The sequence below is a fragment of the Phascolarctos cinereus genome, unplaced genomic scaffold, assembly GCF_003287225.1.
Source record: "Phascolarctos cinereus isolate Bilbo 61053 unplaced genomic scaffold, phaCin_HiC Scaffold_1;HRSCAF=81, whole genome shotgun sequence".
Taxonomy (NCBI): domain Eukaryota; kingdom Metazoa; phylum Chordata; class Mammalia; order Diprotodontia; family Phascolarctidae; genus Phascolarctos; species Phascolarctos cinereus.
The window spans coordinates 271188353-271204421 of record NW_027555514.1 but is presented as its reverse complement, the minus strand read 5'-3'; the positions used below and the strand labels follow the sequence as shown (position 1 = coordinate 271204421).

Below are 16069 nucleotides of genomic sequence, written 5' to 3'. Positions count from 1 at the left end.
AATTCAATTCCACCCTCAGACACTTAGTAGCTGTGTGACTCTGTGCAAGTCACTCTTCTTGCCTCAGTTTGCTCATTTGTAAGATGGGGATAATAATACCACCTACCTCCCAAAGTTGTGAGGATCAAATGAGATAATGTCTGCAAAGCACTTTGGAAACCTTAAAGTTCTATACAGATGCTAGCTCACTATATTATTATATGTTCAGACATGTTTGTGACTTCACGTGGGTCTCGGAAGCTCTCCATAACACCATTCATTGTATTGCAGTTAGCATGAGGCAGCTTAATTTCAGGCCCCACTGAAAGCACAAGTGATGCTAGAAGACCATTACTTACTTCTGCCAGCATTATCCAAAAAAATACAGTCCTTGGAAACATAACTCATGGTGCTTTTCAGCCAGCCACTACACTCTTCCTAGAATGTTAAGGAAACCCTGAGCTGTAGGCAAAGAACGTGGGTGACTTAGAGAGTCCAGTTTTGTCTAGCTGAAAGTGTTACCTATGTGAGACTTCTGTTTTCCATCCTTTTCCCCTACACTCTTTCACTCTAAAAGCCATCTAGATTACAGTTATCCTGTGTCTCCTGGCTCCAGAATGGGGATCGGTGATAGGTAGAAATCAGAAGAAAGCAGATATGACTTTGGAGGGAATGGGATGACTCATTCCCTACCCCTGGCAATCCTAAAGAGGGTTGGAGGACCACTTGTCGGAATATTATAGAGTAGTTATTTGCCAGATGAGGGTTAAAATCAGCTCAACCTCTCAGAACCTTTTATGTGCCAGGACGAGATGAACGCTCTCAGCCCCACTCACTGAGAAAACAAGGCTCTTTCTGGCAGGTCATCCAGACTCTTTCTGGCAGGTCACCTTGACCGTGGATCCAAGCCCAGAGACTTCCCAAGAGCCTGCCCAAATGTGCTCCATCCGCCTTAGATTCTCTGGCCGCAGATCCCTTTCATTAATCTCTCCCCTGCTCATCAAGCACAGTTCAACAGCAGCTGTACCTTCTTTTTTTTTGCTTTTGAGTAATCTATACATTTCCTTCTTGTTCTTCCTCACATTATTGAATTTTAGAGGTCATCTAGTGTAGCCCACCAAAAAAAGTAATGCCTTTTTCTAATTACATCACATTAATTTCTGAAGATATATTCCTTCCCCTCCCTTTTCTCTGCCTTAGCATAACCAATTAAAAAACGTGAACTAATCTCACAGTATTTGCAGTATTCCGTACCTGTAGTGTCCTAGCCCAACAAAGAAGAGAGAGAGCTTCTCATCTCCTCTTTAGGACCAAGCTCTGTCATTTTAATTAAAGAGAATTCAAATTTGTTTTCTGACTCTTTCCATTTAAAGACATGTAGTGATTGGGTATAATATTTCCTGGTTCTCCTTACTAAATTCCCTCTGTAATCAGTGCGAATCACTCTCCTCGTGTTCTGAACTCTTCATAGTCCCTTTCTTAACAGCACAGTAACATCCCATTGCATTCATGTACAACAGTGTTGTTTAGCCATTCCCCAGTCTGTGGGCGCCTGCGTTGTTGCTAATTCTTTGCTACCACAAAAAAGTCCTGTTCTGCGTATTTTGATATCTATCAGGCCTTTCTTTTTGATCTTCAACCCTTTTGGGGTATATGCCCACCACTGGATCAAAGGGTATGGACAAGTTAGTCACTTTCTTAGCATGACTCCATACTGATTCCCTCAATGGTTGGGACAGTCCCAGTTCAACCAGCAGTGCATTAGAGTGTCTGTCTTTCCTGTCCCTCTTCGACGATGACTTCCCTCATTGATCACCTTTGTCAGTTTGCTTACACTAACTGCATTGATTTTGTTCATGTCAAGGATTTTCATCCTCATGTAATCCCAGACGTGTTTTAATGTTTTGTAATCTCCTGCATTCCTTTTTAGTTAAAAATGAATGCTCCACCTTGGCAGTCACCTGCTTCTTATTCCATTCTCCTAATTTGTTTATGCATAAGTCACACACTTATATGTATATGGATCGAGGTATTGGTCTAAATCTAATTTTTACCAAACTGTCCTTTAGTTTTTCCAGTATTTCTTATTAAATAGGGAGTTTCTTCCCCCACTAGTTTATGTTCTCAGGTTTATCCTACTCTAGGTTATTGAACTGGATTGTTTTTGATTCATAGGTTTCTTTTTTTGAACTTGAATCTTTAATACTCAGCATTAACACAGTGCTTGGCACAATAAGTATATGCTGGATTAGGATACTCTGTTCCATCTATCTCCTTTTCTATTTTTCAACCAGTACTAAAGAGTTTTAATGATTACCACTTTATAACTTGAAATCTGAAAGTAATATTCTGCCTTGATTTCCTTTTTTGTCATGTGAAATTTTGAATTATTTTGTCTGGTTACAAAACCGTCTTATTGGTTGTGTGTGTAAATACATGTGTATTATTTACAGATTTATAAATCATTTTAGATGGTGTCATCATTTTAATTATATTGACAAAACCCAACCATGAGCAGTGAATGCTCCTTCAATTTTTGTCATTTTTTATTTCTGTAAACAGTACCTTATAATTGTATCTGCATTAATTTTGAGTCTGTCTTGGTAGATTGATTACCCAGATGGTTTTTGCATTTCTTTGCAGTTCTTTTGAATGAGATTTTTGTTTTTTCATGATTTCCTCCTGCATTTTGTTATTGCTATATAGAAATGCTCATGACTTTTCTCAGTTTCTTTTATTTGCTGCCATTTTATTGAAACTATTCATTGTCTTAGTTTCTTTGCTGATTGATACCCTGGAGTTTTCTAGATAAACTGTCATTTCATTTGTACTTAACCCCCTTCATTTTTTTTTCAACCAAAAATTTATTTTCTTTCCTTAAACTTTCCCACCTTCATGGGGGAAAAAGGGAAGAAAACCTCCTCTTGCAACAGATATCAAATATGCATTGTAAAACAGAACAAGTTTCTAGGTCCCAAGTTTGGCTAGGTCCCCAAAGTCTGTTTCATCATTCATATTGAATCTCTCATCTCGCTGGCAAGGTGCTTCCCCTGAGGCAGGGAGGGGAGCAATAGTAATGATGTCTAATAAATGATGGCCATTAAAGCCTTTTTTATGATGCATAGAAGAGATCAGAGACAAGCAGAGCAGTTTTAAGAGTGGGTGGAATTTATTATGTACTTTTTAAGAAAGCACGTGCTATGAAATGGCAGCTCACGCTTTCACACGTGTGTGTAGCAATGCAGCTTTGTGTTGTTAAAGTGCAGAATGAAGAGATATCTTTAAAGAATATAAGCCACTCGTGCATGGCGAGTGTTTCATTTGATGTCCTTGTATTCCCAGTGTCTGGCACACAGTAGGCATTTAATAAATGCTTGTTGATTATCTTGGAGTGGAGAACTCCAAGTAAGAAGTCTCTCTACCAGTACAAATCTGCCACTGTTCTGCAGTTTCTGTAGCTTACTGTTTGTGGCACTGAGAAGTTACATGACTTGTCTAGGGTCACACAGCCAGCCTTTGAAATGTAGGACCTGAATTTAGGTCTTCCTGATTCAGAGGCCAGCTGCTATCTACTATACTATGCTCCTTTTCCTTAGACGATCATGGCCTTCAACATTTCCAGCATAACATTGACATTGAATTATATAATCCTTAAGAGATGAGATTTCAATACAATTCTATTGTAATTCAAATTTGAAATATTAAGTTTATTTTTAAAATATCTGTTTAGTACATGAGGAGCGGGTTCATTAGTTATTAGCAATAGATATTCTTCTAGAAATGTCAGTAAGACTGCACCTGTTCTGATTGGTTGTAGTTAGAGCTGAGCTGCAGGAAATATTTATAAATAAAGATTGGAAGTTAAGTAATGTAGGGGTTTGTAAACTCTCTTGGTTTGCATCAAGAACCAAGACCAGTTTTGTTTTGTGATAGAACAGGATATTCTTTCTCTTGATTGTACCCATTAAGAGAAGGTTTTGTTGTGTGTGTGTGTATGTGTGTGGGTGTGTGTGTGAGGGTGTGTATTTAACATCTGATATGTCTTATATTTTCTCACAGCCACCAGTGACTAAAAGTCTGGTAACCAACTGTAAACCAGTAACTGATAAAATCCATAAAGCGTATAAAGACAAAAACAAATATAGGTATGTAATTTGGTGGTGGTGGTGGTGGTGTGAGCTTAAGCATGATGGGGCCAATCATTTTTCATTCTTTTTAAAGTATCCTCTTGTTGACTAAACATTTATTTAATGAAAAACTTTTTATAAGACTATATACTTACTGATTGTTATTTTAGCTAAGTAACTATATTTATATTAAATCTGTATAAATGTTTTTCTCTTCTTCATTATGTCTTGGTAATAATTAGGTTTGAAATCATGGGAGAAGAGGAAATTGCTTTCAAAATGATTCGCACCAATGTTTCTCATGTGGTTGGCCAATTAGATGACATAAGAAAAAATCCCAGGTACTCATTTCTTAATATGCACATTAAAATTTAAATGGTCTTTTCTTCTTTTTTAAAAGCAAAAAATAATTTAGAATAAGCTTAGTAACTACTAATTAGCAAAAAGAAACCTCCAGATAAAATTAAAAATGATCATTCAACCAGAAGGTGTCCAGGTTATTTGTAATTGGTTTTAAAACATGTATACTAATATTACATTATTTCATATATTATCTTTGTTTGGCCTTTCCCTCCATCGTGAATGTACAATATCTGACTTATTTCCAGGGGATCTTTTTTTCTGTTTCATCTAAAATGGTTATGAATGGTTTTGTACAGATAGAAATTACCTCTCCTAATTTGTACGTTAGACTGGTCTTCACTTTTATTTTAAAATGTGGTATAACTTAATTTTATTTTCTAAATGTTCAATCCACAATTGAGAGGAGACTGTAAGCTGTAACGTAGTACTTACATCAGAAGACATTCACAGCTTCTACCTTTATGGCATTTTCAGTGAATTTTATTGGACATAACATTTGTGTAGAGATTCACCAAGCAGTGTAAGATGCAGACCCAGACTTCCAGTATAAGGTCCCAGCTAGAGACTTTAGGAGACCTAGAAGGAATAGTTGAAGCTATGTCAGTAAATGAGAAGGGCAAGGAAGGGGAAGGAGAAAATGAAGAGAAAAGGGATAAGAGAAGAGAACAAAACTTTGAGAGAAGCTTAGATTTAGGGGCCAGGAGGAAGAAAAAGAGCTTGGGTATCTGCTACGGCTCACAGAGAGGGACAGGTCACAACAGCACCTTGTAAGTGTCCATGACTTGACGTAGACAGTTCAGAATCCTGCCATATATATCTAGGGTATCATTGAGAGTATCCTGTGAATTGTCCAAGGTGATGTCTCTCCATTCACCACTTTTTTTTTCTTGGAGGCAATCAGGGATAAGTAACTTGCCCAGGGTTATACAGCTAGTAAGTGTCTAAGGCTTAATTTGAACTCAGGTCCACTTGGCTTCAGGGCCAGTGCTTTATCTACTGTGCAACCTAGCTGCCCCCACTACCCACTTCTTATGATTAATGTAGAGACAGATGATAACATCAGGAGGAACCTATAAAGTATTGCTTAGGGATTGTGGAGTGCTAGATGAAAAACTGGACAATTGGGGCAGAATATACATTGCTATTAATCGCTATGAACTTGAAGGTAGAAGCTTCAGAAAAGAAAGACAGGTGTAGATGAGAAATGTACAAAAGATTAAGAAGATAAACCTCAAAGGAGAAGGGTATTTGGATTTCTGGTTCAAATACTGGAATCAGTCAACAAGCATTTATTACATGCATACTCCGTGGCAGACATGGTGGTTGGTACTGGAGAGACCGTGAATGAAACAGCCCCTGCTCATAAAGAGCTTACTTCTCATGGGGAGTTGGGGTTCGGAGGTCAAGGATATAAATAAATGTTAAGTGAATAAAATACATGGTAGTTGGGGGAGAGGACAGTAGTGGTTTAGAGGATCAGGAAGGCTTCATGTACAAGGTGGTACTTGGGCTTCATCTGAGGGAAGGGAAAGATTGTATGAAATAGGGCTGAGCAGGAAATACATTGTAGGCATGTGGACCTTCCGTGCAAAAGCATGGAAATGGGAGAAAACAGAGAATGCCAATTTGGCCGGACTGCAGAGTATCAGAGTAATGTCTAGGGAGCCCAGAAAAATAGGCTGTGGTCGGGTTGTGAAGGGCTCATTCCTGTGTTCCACAAGCAATTCTGGCCCCTAGTTAAGTCATTTAACAGTAACATAAATTGCATGCAATACTAATTAACAATTCACAATTCCAGAAGAAAATAGTTATAGGCAGGCGCACACCAAAACAAATAAAACCAAACATAAAATAAACCCCAAGAATGCCTTGCATTAATAAGTGCGTCCTCAGAACTGAACCCATTGGGTATTGTTGGGACTCCCAAGTCAGAAAATTCTCTTGGAAGAAACATTGAGAAGAAAGGAGCAGGCTTCAGCTCATCTCATAATTCTTTTAGACCCTTGAGCAATCAAATACCTGAGAAGTGAAACACATCTTTCAGAATATATTTTCTTATCCTGAGTCAACCAGTCCTATGCTCAAAAATTGTTGTGCAAGTCCTGGAGAAAAGTATTGTCTCCAAATTTTTAAACACTTGTTTTAGTCTCTGGTAAGTTGCCATGGTTATGGCAACAAGCCATCACATTATGTTTTGTTTGCCTGTTTGTTCTCTCTCCTTCAGACTCTAAACTCAAGGTAAGTTGGCAAGCAGGAACTGCTTACCTTTGCTTACAGTTAGTAGTGGTTTAAAACGAATAATCAGACTGATCCAGACACAGTCCATAAGAGCTCTGGAGTAGTGATGAGCCCTTGGCTGGGTTTGGAGTATATCTAATAATGGATGGTAGACATATGTTTGTTTAATGCTCTTTACCCATAACTCGTTTTGATTAATTTAAAAAATTTTTAGCAATCAAGCATTAAAGTTCAGTTTAGGGAGAGAGGATGAAAACCTGTCAGGAAGAAGAGCGAGCAATAGATAGGCCAGTGTATTATGGAAAATATCCAGGAAGAGGGATAGTAATAATCTTCTGGGCTTCAGATAAATATATTCCAATGCACAGAATGTAAATGAAATGAATGAGAAATCTTCCTGTGGAGTGGATATCTCATAGGTATCACTGTGACTTGGTAAGATGGAATTCTTTTTTTTTTTTATTAACTTATTTTGAATTATCAACAATCACTTCCATAAGCTTTTGAGTTTTAAATTTTTCTCCCCCTCCCTCCCCAAGATGGCGCACAGTCTGATATAGGCTATATAATATACATTCCTATTAAATGTATTTTCACATTAATGATGTTGTAAGTAAGAATTAGAACCAATAGGAGGAACCACCAGAAAGAGGAAACAAAACACAACAGAAGAAGAAAAATAGCCAATAATATGCTTAGACCTGCGTTCAAACTCCATAGTTCTTTCTTCTTTGTAGATAGCATTTTCTATAAGATGGAATTCTTGATTAGAATATGGATGAGGAAGAAAATACTTGTTAAAAAAGAACTGATTTGATAGAAGGGCCAACCTCGTTACTGTGTTCCTATAGATACAAAAGATGTCATGTATGAGAAAATACAAGAACAAAGATGGGGGTGAGAAGGGGTAACCATGGACCATGCCCAGGACATTTGGGTTAAAAGCAATAGGAGGGGAACCAGACCAGGTGGGAGTGTATTAAAGACCACCTGGCCAAAAGGAGAAAAATGGATGATGAGTTGGGAACCTTTAAAAATCTGGAGTAGAAGGATGATATCAGTCAGCCAATAAACATTTATTAAGCACCTACTGTATTCCAGGCATTGTGCTAAGTGCTGGGGATGCAAAGAAAGGCAAAAAACAGTCCCTGCCCTCAAGGATCTTACAGTCTAATAGGGGTGACAACATGGCAAAAAGTTACATACAGACCAGCTATAGACAGGATAAAATGGAGATAGATCAGCAGAGGGAAGACATTAGAATTATGAGGGATCAGGAAAGATGTCCTGTAGGTGGGATTTTAGTTGGGACTTGAAGGAAGCCAGATGGAACTGCGGAAGGAGAACATTCCGTGCATGGCGAACAGTATTTGACGATGGAGTATTTTGTTTAAGGAACAGCAAGAAGGCTGGTGTTGCTGGATCACAGAGTAAGGCAGGGCGGGTTATAAATTGTAAGAAGACTAGACAGGTAAGAGGATGGGGCAGATTAGGAAGGGCTTTGAATTCCAGAGGATTTTCTATTTGATTCTGGAAGTTCTAGGGAACCAGGGAAGTTTTATTGGGGGGGGGAGTGACATAGGGTTGCAGTTCCCTACCCAGATATTTCTTTCAGTGTTATATCTGCTAAAAAGAGAACACTGATAAATTCTTGACTTCCCTTATTGATCATTTTGTTCATCAAAGGAGAGGGGAAAAGAATTAGAACTCTTAATCCGCACCTGATTCTGACTAATAAAGATGTGACCAGGGGAAAACATTCAGAACCTTGGGAGAAAGTAGCCCTTTCCTCTTACAGTTCATGCTAGGTACAGGGAAGGATAGGCTTAAACTGATATCCACCCTGTATTTGGAGAGAATGGATTTCAGAGAGTTTGAGCAAAGGACAGGTATAGTCCCTGGCTGAAAATTTTTTGGGGAAAATTAACCACAAAGGGAGGGGATGTGACCAAGCTTACATTTCCGTTGAGTAACAAAAAGAAGAGCTGATTAAAAGATAATGATGGGGATATGCCTTTAACTCATCGACTACTATAGATTGGAAAAAAAACACCACATACAGGAAATGGAAGCAAAGTTAAGTAATTGATGAATACAAAATGGTAACGTAGCCCTCTGAGAAGAGTGTCAGCAGTGTCAAAGTTCAGAGCCCCCTGCAGCTGGCAAACGCCACTAAGGATGACCAGAATGCCTTTTTTAGCTATTTTGAGAGAAAGGAACGAACGGGACTATTGGAACACTGAGGCGAGGGAAGGCAGAACTTTTTACTTCTTGCATATTAATTACATTTTAGTTTTCCATCTTCCTGATGTGGCAAGCAGGCTGTGTTCTTGGAAGAGTCATCATGTCTATCATGTGACAATATAATAATGTAGAAATTTTTGGTGACTAGTAAAGCATACTGTGAAAACATAGTTCAGTGTTATCATTAACTTTATCAGTATGATTTATGTGTCTCTAGTTGTTGATTTCTCAAAGACAATCTGTTTTTATTTTCCCTATGCTGGTAATCCAGCTTTTTAAAGTAAGAGCCAGGAAATTCTGGTTTTTACAATACTTTAATTTCCCTGTCAAGTTTCTTAATCATCCACCAGTGTCTCTTTTTCCCACTGAGAGGATATTCTTTATGTGCCTAAAATTGTTGCAGCCACAAGATGTCAGACTCACTTTTTTCTGTATGGCCCTCACTTCAATCATAAATTCATTCTGATATAGGCTTGCTAACTGATGCCAAACGTTTTGGGCCAGGCCGAGCTCAGATCAAGTCTAGTTATTCAGGCTTGGGATTGAAATCCAGTGAAGTGCTTAGGGCCCATAAAATGCTGCTGTCTCCCACCTCCACATTAACAGGGTGACAATGCTGGATCAGATTGTGTCCCACAGGACACTGGGAAGGAGTGCCACCATCACTCCTCTAGGGTGGGCTCTCTATATTACTGTTCCCCTAGACCCACTAAATCCTAAGGTTGGCATCCCTAAAGGGAAACCATTCTAACTTAAATAAAATAAATGCTGTTCTTTCTGCATGGCCCCTACCAGATTGTGAAAGATTAAGGTATGGTCTGCTTGATAAACTGTGTGTCTGTGATCTGAGAAATGTCTTTATTAGATTTGGGAAGGTTTATTACTCCGTAGGATACAGCTCTTCTTTTTTTTTTTTTTTGTGAGGCAGTTGGGGTTAAGTGACTTGCCCAGAGTCACACAAGTAGTAAGTGTTATGTGTGTTGAGGCCAGATTTGAACTCAGGTACTCCTGACTCCAGGACCGGTGCTCTACTCACTGTGCCACCTAGCTGTCCCATACTACAGCTATTCTTAAAGACCATCTATTCGTTTCTATACTTAGAATCAGTGGAAGGGATGCCCTTACTGATGACATTGCTTATCTGTAGCATCTCTTAAAAGATTTTAAGAAACTTTAAGCTTGTATATCTTGCTGTGTTTTGACAAATACTGTTGTCTATTCAATAAGACACAAGCTATCTTTTACATGGATTACTTCTTAGGAGGATTCGTAAATAGCTCGTCTCATTCCTTTGCACTGATTGTCATTCGTTTCCATTTCAGAATGTGATAGATTGAGTCTTTCTGAAGGTATACCTTATAAATAACAGCAGACGCTTGTTCTTTCAGAAAATTTGTTTGCCTGAATGACAACATTGATCACAATCATAAAGATGCACAGACAGTGAAAGCAGTACTCAGAGATTTTTACGAGTCCATGTTTCCCCAGCCATCCCAGTTTGAACTGCCACGAGAATATCGGAACCGTTTCCTTCACATGCATGAGCTCCAGGAATGGTACGTTCTTATGTCATGCAGTGTTCATGCAGATAGTCAACAGTGATCATAGAGTGTATGTGATTGCTTTTCCTTCTTAGAATATTCATTTATGCTTAAAAAAAATACCCTATGAAATAAAGACATCTTAATATCATAAAAAGTAAGGAGCTTCAGAAAAGAAAGGCAGATATAGATGGCAAATGTACGAAAGAGTAAGAAGATAAAAATTAAGAAGGGTATTTAACTTTCTGGATCCTGGATCAAGATACAGAAATGAGAACACACTAGAAATTTCCCAATTATCGAAGAATATAAAGCAATGACGCTCACTCTCTCTGATAATATTTGATATAATTCTAGAAATGCTAGCAATAGAACTAAGATAAAAGAAAGAATGGCAAGGTGTAAAGACAGGCAAAGAAGAGATAAAACTATCCTTTTTGCTGATGACAGGATGGTTAACTTGGAAAATATTAGGGAGGAATCTTTCTACCAAAGCATACTCAGTACTTAGGCAGTTACAAAGCGAAAAGAAATAAAATCAAAGAAATACTCATGAATTTAACCCTGGAATGCATATTTATAGAGCATTCTACTATATGCCCACCATTCTGGGTGCCGTGCGGGATCCAAAGAAGCAGAGTTTGTGCCATCCATGGTGGCAGGTTGTTGTAGGGGTGGGAGCAAGATAGCATAGCATGAGTTGCCTACACAGGCTGATGGCAAGAGCTCTGGACCAGGCTCTGCAGCCAGCCGACCCTGCCCTTGGGAGAAGCTTCAGCCTCTTGGACTCAGTCTCCTCATCTGTGAAGTGAGGGGTGTGGATGAGCAGATCTCTAAGTTCCCTTCTAGCATTGGAGGGCTGTTTGAGGGAACCATGTCAGTGAGGACGTTGGGATGGAAAGAAGAAAAGTTTTTCAGGGATAGTGAGAGAGAGAGAGAGAGTGTTTGTATGCATGGATAGTTAGATAGGATGGATGGCCAGATTCGAGCCATTGGGTAGTAGTAGAAGATGAGGTTAAAAAAAGTAATTGCGGCCCGATTGTGGAGGGTTTGGAATGCTAGCCTCAAGAATTTATTCTTTATCCCATTTACAAATGAAATGTTATATGTAAAGAAAGCACTTTATAAACCTTCAAGTGTTCTAAAAGTGTTAGCAATTCCTAATCTTGGGGGAACCATTCAGACTGGTTCATGAGCAGTGGAGTAACATCTCGAAAGTGTTATTTTAGGAAGATTAATCTAGTCGGTGGCTCTCAGCAAGATGGATTGAAGGGAAGAGGAAAGAGACAGAAAGTTATTGAAATAATCCCAATGTGAGGTGATTAGGGCTTAAACTAGGACAACGGCAGTGGGCATAGAAAGGCAGGGATGGAAGAAGGAGAAGGGAATTGATGGGCCTTTATCATATTTGAGACTTGAGAAAAATAGGAAAGGTAAAGAATAACAGAAATTTCAAGTCTAAGTGACAGACATCAGGAATGTTGAATATGGGAGGGAAGCCCAGACAAGCAGGGTGGTTTTGAAAAGAAAGGATTGGAATTATTGTGGATTTTTTAAATACACGCACTATGAAGTCAAGAGTCACAGTTTCATGGACAGTCTCCCTTCTATGTGGAAATGCTGTGTGTGTGTGTGTGTGTGTGTGTGTGTGTGTGTGTGTGTGTGTGAAGTTCATAATAAGATGAGAAATGAGGGAGGCAGATGGGAAGCAGATTTGGGAGGGGAAATGGTAAGTTTGATTTTAGGTTAGTCCTATAGACAAAGTCATCTGCATAGAGATAGCAGGGGAATCTGAGAGCATCAGTCATTGAGTTTTCCGGAGGATGGGTAAGTTTAAAGAGAGAAGCAAAAGGCCAAGGGTAGTGACCTTGGGCCAGGAAAAGAGGAAGAAGAACCAGCAAAATACAGACTTCGTTTAGGGCTGCTCTGCACCGAGGAAGGAAAAGTGCAGATTAAGGGAATTGGCGCATTGGTCCCCACATCTCCCCCATGCCAGCTTTTTCACTTGTCTCATCAATGAATTTCTAAAAGACCACAACGGTGTTGTTGGCGTCCAAATGTTTTCCTTTTTAGTAGGAGAGGAAGTTGTTTGTGGGCCATGGTCCTTTCTCCCCCACCTACCCTCCATCCTTCCTTCCTTCCTGAAATGTAAAGAATTGGCTTGAGAGCCCTTTTGCTTCCCCTTCATCCAGAGAAGGAGGAGCGTGAGCTACTTTGCAGCCTTCCTCTCTAGAAAAACACTGCTGACTGTTGGTATGCCTTTCCGTTTTGGTATGTGCCTGCCATTCAGGAAAAACACCATTAAAGACTGATAGGAGACATGGCTAGTTGGTGTATTGGTAAAAATGAAAAGACAGTTTTTGTACAGAACCTTATTGAGGTCAGACTTGAGAGCTTCAGATATTTAAAGATTTTCCCTTGAGTGATTCCTTTCACAAAGAGAAAATAATAGTATATGACATTGAAAAAAAGTTTGCTCTGTGAGATTATCTTTAGGTTTTGACAAAATACCTTCAAAAGGAGATTGTGCAAATGATGCTTTTGATTTTGAAGTCATTATGGATTTTAATGGTGGTAGGATTGCCTAGTGAATAGCGTGCTAGCTGGCCTAAGCATCAAGAAAATCTAAGATGAAATCATACCTCTGACACTCAGTGCCCCTAGACAAGCAGCTTACCTTCTGCACATCTCAGGCTACACCTAGGACTGTTGAAAGAAGTCAATGACATTGTTGTCTGCGTTGATGGAGGGCTTTTTTCCACACTGGAAGTTCCCCTCACTAGTGAAACCACATATCCTTCCCATATTCATTTATTTTATGTAAAGAATGATAAATATTTGACTACCACCTAAATATTGGTAGGGATAAGCATATGTAAAGTACACATTTGTTTTCCTCTTTCTCTTTTCAGGAGGGCATATAGAGATAAATTAAAATTTTGGACCCATTGTGTACTTGTAACGTTGATCATGTTTACCGTATTCTCGTTTTTTGCTGAGCAGGTAAGTTTTGTGAGCTTTAGCTAATTACCAAGCCCTATATATTGGTACACTAACATCTGATAATTTTAAGAAAATGACAATAAATTTATGATGTATCATATTTTGAAACTTTAACAGCATTTGAGATCTGTGATATCCAGATATCATCAGTGTACCCTTTTTACTTAATTATCCTCAAAACTTATTGCCTGTAATATTTTTGACCTGAAGACTCAATGGATAACCTTTGGTGGCTCAAGCTCTAACCCTATAAACACTCTCAGATGGGAGGGATATCAGAACCTTCCCAATTCTGATGCCAGATCTGCACAATCCTAAGAGATAGCTGATTGTTTTTGTTCACTGTTTCAATAAATCTAGTTCTCTAACTAGTTTTCATGTTACCTGATGCCATTACATTTTGTAAGGCTTATATGTCTGTAATGCTGTCCATATGCAGAATCTTTAGGTGTGTGCATACATGTATCTGTATAAACGATCTGAATTGGTGATTATTCCTCCATGATATATAATAAAAGTTTTCCAAAGCTTTTAAGCAGATGACCATCTCTTGTGCATTTTTAGATGTAGAAACTCAGTGCATCTGTTGTGTAAATATGACGGTCGTCTTTTACTTTTAGCTAACAGCCATCTTCTTAAAAAAGAACACGCCTCCTAACACAGACTTGCATGGGCTCTAGGTCCTTGACAAAATTAAGCTTCTTCGATAAATTTGTATTCACTTAAAATACCAGTCCAGAGCTCACATGCTGCATTTCTTTAAGTTTCTTACTGCAGTAGAGATGTGCAGTAGGCTTCTGGACATTCAACATGCTGGTGCATATTTTCTCAGGGTTGGCAGAATTAAAAATATATGTAGAGGGTTGGCTTGCGGAGTCTGATGTCCAATCGGTGCTGCCATGTCTGCTGTCGCTTGGTGTGTTTGAATCCCTCTTATGGACGATTAAGAGCCGTGTTCTGCCTTCCTTCCACTATCTAGCTAATTGCACTCAAACGGAGGATTTTTCCCAGAAGGAGGATCTACAAGGAAGTTGGTACTGAACGGATCGGGGTGTAGGAGGTGGAAAGAGCCTGCCTCCGTGTTCACTCGATGACAACAGCATCTTTGTAATGTGATGCCTCGAGATCCAGGCCTGAAGAAATAAAGAGAAACATCCTGAAGGATGACAGGTTGTGGGCACAAAGTGTGACCCCCAGACCAGCCGAGCTGTTTAAGAGACACACTAAAAAATGATAGGTGTGTTGGGCAGCCCTCCGCTGAAATTCTACTTTGGAAGCATTAGCTCATGGACATGTTATCCTTTTTATAAAAAGGGTTACCAACAGAGAGACAGCTGCCTTTATTGCAGTGGACATTGCCAAGTAAATTTAATATCTGAATCCTACACCAGTGTGGGAGCAGTTACTGAGAGGCCTCAATCAGCCTTTGCATTCCAGAGCATTCTGCTGGTCTCTTGCTGGGATGCTTTTTTCATTTTCCGTTTTTAAATAAGTAACATTTAAGTTAACTCTTTTAGCTGTCCTTGTGTCTCAACTGTGATGCTGAAACAAATTGGTGAATGTATAATTTCAGCCCAGCTTCGTATTGGGAGGATCAAAAAAATTTGGATTTGAAGAATGTTAATGGGATTCGGCTATGGAAGATCTCAGGACCTGATGTCTGAAATATCTTGGTTTGGGTTTACTTGACCCCCCCACCCCCAGGAACACAGGGATTATGTTTGGGGGCCTGCACACGAAGGGCTGCTGATCAAGAGTACTCATGTTTTGGAAACGTTGTAAAATACAAACAAAAGTGCCTCATTGTAGAAATTAGCGATACGGTCCCTGAACCACCGTCACATCACGTTGATGGTTCCTTTGATACAGGAGCAGGTGATACCAAGGGACATATGTCGGGAGGGTCTTTTAAGTTTGGGCAGACCCTGACACTGCATCATACTGTGGTATGACATCAACAAAGCCACAGAAGACTAGGGTAGGAGAGGAAATCTATTCAAGGGGACGTTTCTGACATGTACTTTAAATCACAGTCACAGCACTAGTCTTTCAAAAATCACATTAATCATTTTGTAATAATTGTAAAATATGGAATTTGAAATGTACAGGATGTGTTTGTGCTGTCATTGTGGTTAAAAAAGGTCACAAAAAAAAACTCACTTGTCTGATGCTTCCCCCCGCCTTACTTTTTTTTTTCCTGCCTTACTTTTTTTTTAAATCTCATGAATTTTTTCTAGACTAGTTTATTGTTTGCCACTGAATATTCAGCAATATTTAAACAAGGGTATGTATCAGAAGGCCAACAGGTGCTAGTTGGGGGGTGGGAGGAAGAGTGGTTCTATTCTGGAAGAAAAATGTTATCCAAGATTACTGGAGGGAGAAGAGTTTTCATTTACATGCTTTCACATATGTACTTTCAGGCTTTCTGTCAATTAGCAAGTATATTTGTGTGTGTGTGTGTGTGTGTGTTTTATATGTGTGTGTGTATATGTATATATGTAATATACATTTAATTTAGGATCTAGCTTTTATTTTAGACTTTATTGTTTTTAAAATTATTTTTTAGACTTAATA

General features: G+C 39.0%; 1 protein-coding gene across 2 annotated transcripts in view; it reads left to right on the top strand.

Moving 5' to 3' along the window:
* GNPTAB (N-acetylglucosamine-1-phosphate transferase subunits alpha and beta) overlaps window positions 1-15669 on the top strand; it is a 91529-nt gene extending 75860 nt beyond the window's left edge. For both annotated transcript variants that reach the window (XM_020982344.2, XM_078146808.1), the window contains 5 exons: window positions 4039-4124; window positions 4349-4447; window positions 10340-10507; window positions 13405-13495; window positions 14475-15669. In XM_020982344.2, the coding sequence (XP_020838003.1) occupies window positions 4039-4124; window positions 4349-4447; window positions 10340-10507; window positions 13405-13495; window positions 14475-14552 (522 nt within the window). In that variant the 3' untranslated portion in view covers window positions 14553-15669. The remainder of the gene's footprint in view (window positions 1-4038; window positions 4125-4348; window positions 4448-10339; window positions 10508-13404; window positions 13496-14474) is intronic.
* The last annotated feature ends 400 nt before the right edge of the window (window positions 15670-16069 follow it).